This window comes from Procambarus clarkii, chromosome 21 (assembly GCF_040958095.1).
Source record: "Procambarus clarkii isolate CNS0578487 chromosome 21, FALCON_Pclarkii_2.0, whole genome shotgun sequence".
NCBI classification, from domain to species: Eukaryota; Metazoa; Arthropoda; class Malacostraca; order Decapoda; family Cambaridae; genus Procambarus; species Procambarus clarkii.
This window is the reverse complement of record NC_091170.1, coordinates 24,640,964-24,653,818: the sequence shown is the minus strand read 5'-3', so window position 1 is coordinate 24,653,818 and position 12,855 is coordinate 24,640,964. Positions and strand designations below refer to the sequence as shown.

Here is a 12,855-nt window from a genome sequence, read left to right as displayed (position 1 = left end):
GGGTTGCTTTATCATTTCATAAGAAAAAAATTATAGTAAATATATTAATTCAGGAAAACTTGGCTTATTAGGCAAATCGGGCCTTGAATAGTAGGCTGAGAAGTGAGTTCTGGCTACTAGGTACGACATATATATATATATATATATATATATATATTGAAGGTGAAAACATGGGGGGATACATAAGGGACAACCCCAACTTATCACCTGGCAAAGAAACTCAATGAACTCCTAACTCCATACACTCCAAGTAAGTTTAGTCTACAATCATCAGCAGATTTCCTAGAATTGATCAAATCTACCCAGCCCGATGGAATCATCGCTTCCCTGGACGTTGAATCCCTTTTTACCAACGTCCCAGTCGACACAACCATAGGAATGATACTGGACAGAGTATACAGAGACGAGAGCACCCCCAAATTAGACATACCTGAGCCACACTTGAAAAGTCTTCTCGAAGCATGTACAAAGGAAGCCCCTTTTATCAGTCCACAAGGAGACATGTATTTACAAATAGACGGAGTAGCAATGGGCTCCCCCTTAGGAGTTTTATTTGCTAATTTTTTTATATGGGAACCATCGAAGATAGGGTCTTCAGTAGCAGACAAAAACCAACTGTATACTGCCGTTATGTAGATGACATATTCGTAATAGTAAAAGACTCAGATGAACTAATTGACCTAAAAAGACACCTAGAGAGAGAGTCAGTACTCCGATTTACACATGAAAATAGTGAAAATAACAGTCTGCCATTCTTGGATGTACTAATAACAAAAACAGGAACCTCTTTAAGCACCAACGTATATACCAAGCCCACCAACATAGGATTATGCCTGAACGGTAGAAGTGAGTGCCCCCAAAGATACAAAGCCAGTGTTCTCAATGCTTATATTCGTCGAGCGCTTACCCACTGCTCTGAATGGAGCAACGTGAGTAGAGAGTTTGAAAGAGTAACTCAGGTATTGGTGAACAACGGATATAGCAACGCGGAAATAAACGCTGCTATAAGAAGACACTTGGACCGTTGGTATAATTCAGAACCTAGAACAGAAACCACAACACCCCCAATAAAATTATATTACAAATCAACCATGCACAGTGAACATATAAAAGAGGAAAGAATAATGAAAGAAATAATCCGTAAAGGAGTAAAAAGCACTACTCCTGACCAAAACATAAACCTGATAATATTCTACAAAACCAAGAAGACTTCCGAACTCCTTATCAAAAACAGCCCGAAGCCGACGGAGAACCCTCTACAGCAGTCAAGCGTTGTATACATGTACACTTGCCCCCACGAAGGATGTAACCTTCAATGTAAGTACATAGGTATGACGTCGACCAAGCTGACGAGGCGTTTGACATGCCATCTTCAATCTGGTGCCCCTAGGAATCACATGAGACAAGCCCATGACATTACTCTAACAAGAGAAATGTTGAACAAGAACACTTGCATAATAGACAAAACCCAAGATTCAAGAAGATTACAAATTCTTGAGGCAATTCACATAAGAATAGAGCGACCTACCATGAACACCCAAATCACGGAACTATTTACTCTACCCACCATGAGAGTAAGGACAAGACAAGAACATATCGATGCCAACACAGAAGACAATGTCCAACATAACAGGCCAATTACACTGGATTAATCTTTGTGTTTAGATAGGAGATGCCTCGTATGGGCCAATAAGCCTTCTGCAGCCCCTATGTTTATCCCTTATGTATCCCCCCATGTTTTCACCTTCATTGTATTATCACCTGACCTAATGCGGGTATAAAATCAACTAGTATTGTAAAGATCTGTTCACTTGAGAATGAACCATGGAGGTTCGAAACGTCGTGCAAATTATACAAATAAGTGTAATACACTCTATAGTAAATCACTTCTTTTCTTCACCTTAAAAGTACGAAAATGAGTTTTGGAGAACTCCTATTTCAATTAAGCCCTGATGCTAAGAAAATAGTTAGAGGGATAGAAGCCCTAAACCAGAAAATAATAAATACAGAATATGCGGTCATATTCAATGAAACATGTTTGAAAGAAAACCTGCTGCCAGTATACACCAATATATATATATATATATATATATATATATATATATATATATATATATATATATATATATATATATATATATTTGTCGGGGTTCCCCTTTTCTTACTATTTCACATATCCGATATAGAGGAGAGTAACAGTGTACACAAGGTCACTCACCGTACCCCTGCGGGTCTTTACTCAATCCTCGCGGCGCCACTGTACGCCCGGAGAGTATCCCAGTCGATCCCTGGCCGGCCTCTTTAGCCAGAGATGAGTGGGAACACAGTTGGCTCTCTCAACCGTGTGCCCGCCCCGACAAGGGCTCTACTACTAACCACAAGGTCGCCAACTGGTGTTTCCCGTGTCCAGTAACACGTCAGTGGTATTGTGGAATTGTGGTAACAGTGGCAAGAGCACACTCAATGGGCCTGATATCAGGCAGGTATTTATTTCTATCACTCTATCTCCTTTCAAGTATTATACAGCCACAAGAAATATGGAGGTGATGATACAAACGCCAAGGTATTTTGTATTTTACTTAAAACTCAAGACATCATATTCTTATATCAACAAGCAAACAGATAGTACATGCAAAAGTCGCTCGCTCTCCACATATAATCAGGAACACACCAAGATGGCAATGCTCCCCCTCACGTCAATGTCAAAATCAGCTGGGCGACTCCCCCCTCACTGCGTGATCTCTTACTGCACTTGTTTGTTAGCGAAAGGTGCCTGTTTCTTTAAATTCTCACGAGTCACTAAATGTTCAAACAACACAATATTTGCAACAATGGCAATAGAACGCAAATGATTCACTGTACTGATCTTGAGCCCAATCAAACATTTCTACATTAATGAACATAATAATTATCTATCATGGCGTAACACACTGTACTTCACATGATGATAACGAATGCAACAAGATATAGTACTGGAGTTCTCAGTAATTCCTTTCGTAGGCGAATATTCAATTGATCACTGCACTCATGAGAAATTATTCACACACAAGCACATATATAGATAAATCATAGATATCAATAATAGTAATAATATAAATACTGGGCACATAGCCTAACAACAATAACTGGTACACTTATATATATATATATATATATATATATATATATATATATATATATATATATATATATATATATATATATATATATATATATATATATATATATATATTCTCTCACTAAGTTATCATATTAAAGTCACATGAAAGAAATTATCGACACAATAAATTCTTCAGTAATTCCAGGTGCCTGCATACACCACATATACGTAAATACCGTGAGTGCTCTATACAGCCCCACTCTGCACAACTGTGCTTTACTGTGACAGACCTAGGTGAGACTTGCTCACGACATTAAAGATACTCTGGCTAAATATATAGCTGACTAAAGGGGAATTGGGAGGGAAACTAGAATCACCTACTTCCACCTATCCTCCGGTGAGAGTTGAGTTGTAGCTCCTGGTCCAGGCTCTCGCCTCGTGTAGGGAACGCCCCCACACACACACTGATGTGTCCTCCAGGAACCCAATCAACGTCCCAAAATAAACGCGTAGTCGCCTTGTTCTGTCCTCCGTGGGTCCATGCTCCTCCTCAACGTCTTGTAGGGCTGGAGTCGGTCTCCCGGCCGTCGACTTCTCCCAACTACGGCTGCCAACCTACTTCTTGGCTGCAGTCGTACGGATTCCCAATTAGTATCTTCTTTCACTGCTTCCCAGTAGATTGGTCCAGCTGCTACGTCGTCACTGTGAAGCTATCAGACGTCCCAGACGATACTGCCTAGACTTCACCTGCACAGCACCCGACCCTGGAGCACTTGATGCTCAATATTCCGTCAATTCCCTCTTCGGTCCACACATGGAATGAAGGAAGACCTCTCGGCATACTTGCAGACTACGGGTGACGCGTAAGATCCACGGGATCGGGGTACAACTGTCAAACTGACAGGACCAACCTTCACACATTCGTCCACCTTGACGTGTCGTGTCAGACTGATGGCGCCACCGCGGCGCGATGACCGGACCCCCCTGCCTTCGTGACGTCATACTTGCCAAGGGAGGTTTTCATTGGCCCCCTGTGCCACGTCGCTGTTGGTGACCAATCTGGTGCCACTGACGTCACACAATTTTGGCGGCAAAACGGAGGGGCCAGTGCCATATTGGCTTCCTAAAGGGCCTATACCACAGGCCAAAATACTCTTCTTTTACAAATTTCTCGCCACTGCGAGAACACTACACTCTCCCACATATATCAAACTGATGCCCGTGACGTAGAGAACGCTCGGGTAAAGTGGACATGACTCTTACAGCAGGCGCCCCCTCCCCGCTCATCTCGTTGTTGCCGTGTGGGGGCTTAGTGGGCGGCTACCGGAGTGTGATGGTCCTTGGGACAGTCCTCTGTCCTTTTCTATCCTTGTGCTCCTGCTGCCGTCCTCTCCAATTCTGCCGGGCACCTTTTCCTTTTCTTTCTGTTTCGTTTTTCTCCCCCCTCTTCTCCTATCTGCTTGCCGTTTCCTGTTAACCTTTTGCTTGTTCTGGTTCTTCCCTTGGACTTCTTCTATTTTGACGCCCAGGTGCTTGAGGAGGCATACTCTTGCACCCGTAGAACTGTAGTACCCGACGTCGAGAGCGAGGGGAACCTATTATTGTCAATCCCCCTTTCGTCACTGAACCCGATCTCGACGGACTGTCGGTTTCTTAAGGTGGCGTTTGTGGGGCGTATACTCACGACGCACCCCTAGGAGGCCCCGGCAAGATCGGCGATAGCTTCTTGTTGGGTGTCCTGCCTCTAATTGTGGCTCCATGGTGGGTGTGGGGGCACATTCGTAAATGAATTTTCCTTTTCGTAATGATGATGACCCCTGTTTCGGCTGTTTCTGCTTTACCTTCTCAGGCTCGTGGGGTGGGCGACCAAGCCGACGAGTCACTCCGTGTTGGAAGACCTGGCTCTGTAGCCTGCGCTGCATTGGGCCCCGACCTTGCTCCGCCTTTGTCCTCTCTGACTCCTTCCCCTGGCTCCCCTCCCTCCTCTGTGGTTGGGTCGAGTCCCAAGCACCCAGTGGTAACTACCTCGTCCCCTGGCGCGGCTCCTTCTCTAGTTGTAACTACTGCGCCTTTTAACCCCTCTCTCTTTGGGGGTTCTCACCGCCGTCCTCGTCACGGCCGCCCTCGCTCGATTCCTTCCAGTTCTGCTACCTATCAAGCCTTGTTTGGTCCCGCTTCGTGGGCCAAATATTTTGATCTCCTCCCTCTTGATTCTGCGCCTCCTGACGATTTCTCCTTCCATCGACATCTCGTTGATTCCGTGGATGCCTCCATTACTTTCAACCCCACTCGTCTCGGTACACGTGTCGTTGCTGCTCCTTCTCAGGATGCTGCTTCCCGCTTGGCTGCCTTATCCTGCCTTGGTGAGACCCCTGTTCGGGTTTCGAAGAACGCTCAGTTGAATGCCAGTGTTGGCACTATTCTGCTCCCGCCCCATGTTGCGACCGGTGTTCGGGACCTGCGCGACTCCCACGACGATATTCGACATATCCTTGCTGCCTAGGGCCATTCTATTCTCCAGGTGGACACGTTTACTCGTCCCCCTCGTGGTAGTCGCCGTCAACCCCTCCGGGTTGTGAAGATTACCTTTGATGGTAGGACCCTTCCACCCTCTGTTATTCTTGCTGGTGCCAGGTGCTCTGTCCAGGAGTACATTCCTTCTCCTCGGCTCTGTAACAAGTGCTGGAGGTTTGGGCATGGTGCCCTCCGCTGCTCTGGGACTGTCTCTCTCTGTCTTTTGTGTGGTGGCGAAGGTCACTCTAAGTCAGAGTGCACTTCTCCCCAGGCTCGTTGCCTCAACTGCGGTGAGGCCCATCCTACCTTCTCCCGTGCGTGTGTCCATTACAAGCTTGAGGCAGCCGTCCTCAACTTGAAGCACCGGGAGCGTTTATCTTTTCCTGAGGCGAGACGCCAGGTTCGCCGGCTCCCGCCTTATGCTAATATCTCTTATGCTCGCGTGTTGTGCTCTTCCTCTCCTCGTCCTTCCCGCCTTCCTCAGACTCACAACCGTTTCCGGGCCTTGGACTCTGATACGCCCACTGCCCCCTCCTCTGTTCCTTTGGGTTCTCTCCCGAAGGATCTACCTCCTGGTCCTCTGTCTGGGGTTCCCCTTCTTTCTAACCGGTCTGTCGTGTCTCCTGTGTCTTCTTCCTCGTCTCCCTCCGTTCCTCCTTCCCATCCTTCCCCTCCGACTCTTGACTCTCCCCGCCGCCTGTCGGTGTGGGCTGATGTCCATCGCTCTCCAAACGGCCGTCATGTGTGCTCTCGTTCGGCTTCTCCTGCTGAGACGCTAGAATCCGTTGCCCAGTACGTGGTTGCTGGGACACCTGTCTCTTTAAGTTAGAAGCGTAAGCCTGGCTCCTCTCCTTCCTCCTCCCCGGCGGGTAAGGTTTCGCTTTCTTCCTCGGCCCCTACTTCTGCCTCTCTCGCTCCTTCCCCTCCCATTTCGGTGGTTGCGCCCCCTGTTCCTGCTATGGAGGTTTCTTTAGCCCCCGCTTCCCTCTCGGTTGCTGCCCTTGCTGAGCTTCGCTCCCCTCTTTCTACCCCCCCTCTTCCTGCTGCTATCCTTGACTGCTCCTCTCCGTTGTCTCCTCCTCTTCCTCCTCCTCCTCCTCCGGACCCCGCCCGCCCACCTCTGATCTGTTCTCCCGTTTCCTTCCCTCCGTCTTTGCTCAGTTTACCCATGCCCCCTAACCCTTATCCCGACCCTGATATTCTTTAACGTGCTCTGTTGCTCTTTCGCCTTTGTTTCTTCCTTGTTCTCTGTTTTTGTCCTTTCTCTTCTCGTCGTTGTCTATTCTTCAATGGAACGTTCGAGGTTATTACGCCAATTTCCTCGAACTCCAACTTCTGATTTCGCGGTTTTCGCCCCTTTGTGTCTGTCTCCAGGAGCCGATGCTTGGTGCTCGTCCTGGTCGTTTTCGTGGCTATTCCTTTCTTTCTCCCCCCCCCCCAGCCGTTGCTGGGGCTTCTAATTCTTCTGCTCTCTTGATTCGTGCTGATGTCTCCTTTGTTCCTTTACTTTTTCCGTCGCCTCTCCATTGTTCTGCTGCTCGTATCTTTGTGGGGAAATGGTACACAGTTTCTTCCATTTATCTCCCCCCGAGTGTCCAGCTTTCTCTTCTTGATTTGAAATACCTCCGTGACTCCTTGCCGGAGCCTGTGCTCCTGCTGGGTGACTTCAATTGTCGTTATTCTCTTTGGGGTGACGTTCTGACGAATACCCGGGGTCGCCTTCTTGAGCCGTTTCTCCTCTCTTCTTCCCTGTCTCTTCTGAATTCTGGTGAGCCCACTCATTTGGACTCTCGGACTCGCACCCTTTCTTGTCTTGATCTTTCTCTCTGTTCTTCTTCTCTTTACTTAGATTTCACGTGGCAGGTTCTTGATGACCTCCATGGAAGTGATAATTTCCCCATCCTTGTTTCCTTTTTCTCTTTTCGCCCTTCCCTCTCTTTCCCTAGGTGGCAGTTTGCTAAGGCGGACTGGACCCTATTTACCCTCAGTGCTACTCTCTCTGACCTCTCCCTTCTGCCGCTCTCTCGCGCTCTCCTCCTTTTTCATGACACTGTCTTCAACGCTGCCCTCCGCTCTATCCCTCGCTCTTCCTCTCGGGGTCCACGGAAGTGCGTTCCCTGGTGGAATGCGGACTGTGCTCGGGCTGTCCGCTGTAAGCGTGCAGCCTGGAAGAGGCACCGCCGTATGCAGACGACCGATTCTATTCTTTTCTTTCGGAAAGCGAGTGCTGTGGCCCGTAGGGCCATCCGTACGGCTAAACGTGAATGTTGGGCATCTTATGTCTCGACAATTACGTCCGAAACTCCTCTGGCCCAGATCTGGAAGCGTATCCGCAAGATAGCGGGTAAGTTCGTTCCCGATGTTTCACCGGTCCTTCACCTCCATGATACTCTTGTGGCGGACCGTTGCAGGTCGCTTCCGTACTGTTTTCCCACTTTTCTTCTGTTAGCTCTGGTCTTCATCTTCCCCAATCTTTTCTTCTGTTAGCTCTGGTCTTCATCTTCCCCAATCTTTTCTTCTTCGTAAACCTGTCCTTGAGTCTCGTCCTTTAGATTTCTGCACTCATCTTCAGCTTCCCTATAATGATCCCTTCTCTCTCTCTGAACGTCGTTCTGCCCTGGCCCTCTGCGGTTCTACGGCGGCGGGCTCCAATGGTATTCATTATGAGATGCTTCGCCATCTCCCTCCGTGCACGTCTCAGTATTTACTGAGTCTGTATAATCGGGTCTGGGAGTCGTCGTCAGTCCCTGAGGACTGGCTCGATGCCGTTGTCCTCCCTGTTTGCAAACCGGGGTCTCTGGGTACTCTCCCTAAGGACTTTCGCCCTATTGCTCTCACAAGTTGTGTCTGCAAACTCTTTCAACGTATGGTTAACGTTCGTCTGATGTGGTTCCTGGAACACCATCACCTCCTCTCCCCTTCTCAATTTGGTTTCCGCAAGTGCCACAGCACGACAGATGTCCTGGTGAACTTGGAGGTCTATATTCGTACTGCTTTTGCTGCGAAGACCTCCGTTGTTGCCGTCCTTTTTGACCTGGAAAAGGCTTACGACCCCACTTGGCGATATCATATTCTATATCAACTTCATTCTTTTGGCCTTCGGGGTCATCTCCCTCTCTTTCTCCGCAGCTTCCTCTCCTGTCGTTCCTTTCGGGTGCGCCTTGGTACCGCTCTCTCTGCCTCTTTTCAGCAATATGAAGGTGTGCGCCAGGGTAGTGTTCTGAGCACTACTCTTTTTCTGGTTGCCCTCAATGGTCTTCTTTCCTCTCTTCCTTCTGGTGTCTTCTCCGCTCTCTATGTCGATGATCTTACCCTTTGCTGTCAGGGTGATGATTCGCCTCTCCTTCAGCGCCGGCTTCAACTTGCAATTGATGCTGTGTCGTCTTGGGCCACCGATCATGGCTTCAAGTTCTCTTCTTCTAAGACTTGTGCCATGACTTTTACGCGGAAACGGGTTGTTCTTCGTCCCTCTTTGTCACTTTATGGTCATCCCCTTGAATACAAAGATTCCGTGAAGCTTTTGGGGTTATTCCTTGACACTCGTTTGTCTTGGTCTCCCCATATCTCTTACCTCCGTGTTGAGTGCTCTAAGGCCCTTACCCTCCTTCGGGTCTTGTCCCATACTTCTTGGGGGCAGATAGGCGCACTCTCCTTGCTTTACATTCCTCTCTCGTCCTGTCTAAGCTCGATTATGGTTGCCCTGCTTACTCGTCTGCTTCTCCTTCTACTCTTCGCCGTCTTGATGCTTTGCACCATACTGGGTTGCGCCTCAGTTCTGGTGCCTTTCGTTCGACTCCCATCCTTAGCTTGTATGTTGACACTGGCTTCCTGTCTCTCCAGGACCGCCGTGATCGCTACTGTCTTCGCTATCTTGCGCGGACCTTACAACATCCTTCCTCTCACCTGTCGTGCTTTAACTTTTACCCCTCCTGTGGTTCCTGTTCCTCTTCACCACCTCCCTCTTTCTGTCCGGTTATCTCACCTCCAGGATTCTCTTGCCGTTCGTATTTCTAATGTTTCTCCTCGTGTTGTTCCTTCTTTGCCCCCATGGAGAGTCCCTCTTCCGCGGTTTTGTACTTCCTTGACCCGTATTACTAAAGCTTTTACCCCTCCTACGGTTCTAAAACGCCTTTTCCTTGAGCACTGTTCTTCTCACTCCCGCTCCATTTCTGTCTTCACCGATGGGTCAAAGTCGGCGGATGGTGTTGGCTACTCTGTTGTTTTTCTGATCGCACTTATATGTGTCGGATACCTCTGGAGACTAGCATCTTTACAGCGGAACTTTATGCTATTCTCTATGCTCTTCGTCTCCTGCTTTCTCGTTGTCAGTCTTCCTTTGTAGTTGTTGTGGACTCTCGTAGTGCCCTCATGGCTCTCAGGTCCTTTAATCCGGTTCATCCAGTAGTTGTCGAGATCCAGCATTGGCTGTTTCTTGTTCACAGTAAATTTAAGTTAGTTGAGTTTTGTTGGGTTCCCAGCCATATTGGTGTGTCTTTAAATGAGCGTGCGGATGCTGCCGCCAAGGAAGCTGTCCGCTCTTGTCCCATCTCTCGTAAAGGCATTCCGTATTCCGACTTTTACCCGGTTATCCATTCCTCAGTCCTTACCCGTTGGCAGACTTCTTGGTTGTCTGTTACTGGTAACAAGCTACGTACTCTTAAATGTTGTGTTTCCTCATGGCCGTCCTCCTTCCACCGTAACCGGCGGTGGGAAACAGCTCTGGCGAGGTTGGGTATTGGCCATACTCGCTTAACCCATGGTCACTTGATGGAGCGCCGCCCTGCTCCTTATTGTCCTAGTTGCATTGTCCCTCTTACGGTCGTGCATGTCCTTCTTGAATGTCTTGACTTCCAGGACGAGCATGTGTCTTGCTTTCCGACCACCCCTCGCGGTCACCTGTCCCTCAATAGAATTCTTGGTGACTCGGATACTTTTGATATCGTTCGCCTTATGCGTTTTTGTTCTCGTATTGGCATCCTTGGTGATATTTAGCGCCCTCTGATTATTTTGCGCATTTGATGGTGCTACATAGCCTTCCCGGTTTGGTGACTTCTTTTGATAATTACTTACTTACAGCAGGCGTGGGAGAAATATAAGGGGGGGGGAACACCGTCACATACCCCTCCCCTTAAAATAAGAGTCATGTCTGGTTAGTGTACATGAGACAGGGCATCCGCAACCACGTTGTCCTTCCCTCGGATGTGCTTGATGTCCAGCCAGTACTCCTGCAGTAGTAATGCCCACCTCGTCAGTCGTTGGTTGGAGTTCCTCATTTTGTACAAAAAGGTTAGAGGGTTATGATCTGTGAACACAAAAACAGGTCTTGCCCCTCCTCCCACGTACACATCGAAGTGCTTCAGGGCCATAACTAGCGCCAATGCCTCTTTTTCAACGGTACTATAGGCCCGCTGGTATTTCACAAACTTCTTAGAGTAGAAAGCTACCGACCTATGTACCTCACTTCTCTCTTGAGCCAACATGGCCCCTATCCCAACGTCGCTGGCGTCCACGCACAGGATGAATCTGGCTGAGAAATCTGGGGATATTAACACCGGGGCCTCCGTCAACAGTTTCTTGGTCTTCTCAAAAGACTCTTGGCAGGCCTCTCCCCATTTCCATCGCACATTCTTGGAGAGTAGCTCGGTCAGAGGATGCGCTACCGTGGAAAAATTCCTGCAGAACCTACGGTAGTATCCTATCATTCCGAGATACCTTAACAACTCTTTACGCGTCCTGGGCACTGGGTATTCCCTAATGGCTGACACTTTATGATCTACAGGGGTTACTTCTCCTTGGCCGATGACGAAGCCAAGGTACTCTAAGTGGGCCTTCCCAAACTCGCTCTTGGCTAAGTTTACAGTTAAGTCCTCTAGCCTCCTGAACAATTCTTGAGTCTTTCCAGGTGTGTCTTCCATCGTCGGCCTACACGACGATGTCATCGATGTATACTGTGCAGCCTTCGGCCCCCCCTTAGCAACTCATTCATCATGCGCTGGAAACAACTATCGCTGTTTTTCATTCCGAAGGGCAACACCTTGTATAGGTACAGCCCGTCCGGAGTTGCGAAACCTGGCATTTTCCTGGCCGCGGGAGTCAAGGAGATCTGGTAGTACCCCTTGAGCAGATCGACCTTGGATACGTACCTTGCACTGCCCACCTGGTCGATGCAATCGCTCACCCTTGGCATGGGGTGGGAATCTGCCACAGTGATGGAGTTCACCTTTCTGTAGTCTGTACAAAAGCGGAATGTACCATCGCTTTTCTTCACCAACAGGCATGGGGAACTCCACTCACTGCTGCTAGGTTCTGCAAGGTCGTTCTTAAGGAGATACTCCACCTCCATCCTCATCAGCTCACGCTTCTCTGGGCTTAACCTGTAAGCGCTCTGCTTGTCGGGCCTGGCGTCCCTCACCTCCACCTCGTGCGTTACACTCTTGTGTCGTCGGGGCACGTCGGTAAAGAGAGAGGCATTCTCCCTTAATAGGTTCGTCAGGTCCACGCTTTGCTGCCCTTCCAGGTGTTGTAGCTTTTCCTCGATCTTCGCCAAACTCTCCGAATTGCTGAGACGGGTTCCGTCCGCCCTGGACCACTTTTCTTCCTCCTCTGGAAGTTCCTGATCCACTTGCATGCACAAAATCATCTTCTGCTGGGGGTCTTGAGACATCGTTCCGTTCTGCTCGGCGGCTCCTCCTTCCTCAGGGAAGAAAGGCTTCAGGCGGTCTACATGACACACCTGTTTTTTGCGGGGTCTATCTGGCTTACCGATTTCATACGTTACAGGACCCAACCGCCGTAGCACCTGGTACGGACCCTCGAACCGTGACTCGGTCACTCTACTCTTACCCGGCAGCAATACCATCGCCGGGGACCCAACCTGGAACTCCCTCGGCGTAGCTCTCTTGTCATACCATTCCGACATCTTACGCTGCGCCTCCTTCAGATGTTTTCCAGCTAGTTCCTTTGCCTTAGTTCCCGTCCTTAGTGAGACGCTCCTTGAACTTTTGAACGTATTCGTTGACCGTTCCCACGGTCACTCCTGGTGTCCATTATTTCTTCAGCATGGACAGAGGACTTCGCACCTCATGTCCATACACCAGCTGGAAAGGTGAGAACCCAACGATTCTACCACTGCGTTTCGTATGGCAAACAATGCAGGGTATACTCCCTAATCCCACTCAGCCCCCTGCTCTGCGCAGAACACTCTCAAAACGGTCTTCAAGGTGGAGTGAAACCTTTTGATC

General features: G+C 48.7%; 1 protein-coding gene across 1 annotated transcript in view; it reads right to left on the bottom strand.

The window, feature by feature from the left end:
• The window catches only part of LOC138367212 (uncharacterized), a 40,945-nt gene extending 28,412 nt beyond the window's left edge, over window positions 1-12,533 (bottom strand). The window contains exon 1 of the mRNA XM_069328617.1: window positions 11,909-12,533. Within this exon, the coding sequence (XP_069184718.1) occupies window positions 11,909-12,533 (625 nt within the window). The remainder of the gene's footprint in view (window positions 1-11,908) is intronic.
• Window positions 12,534-12,855: the final 322 nt, after the last annotated feature.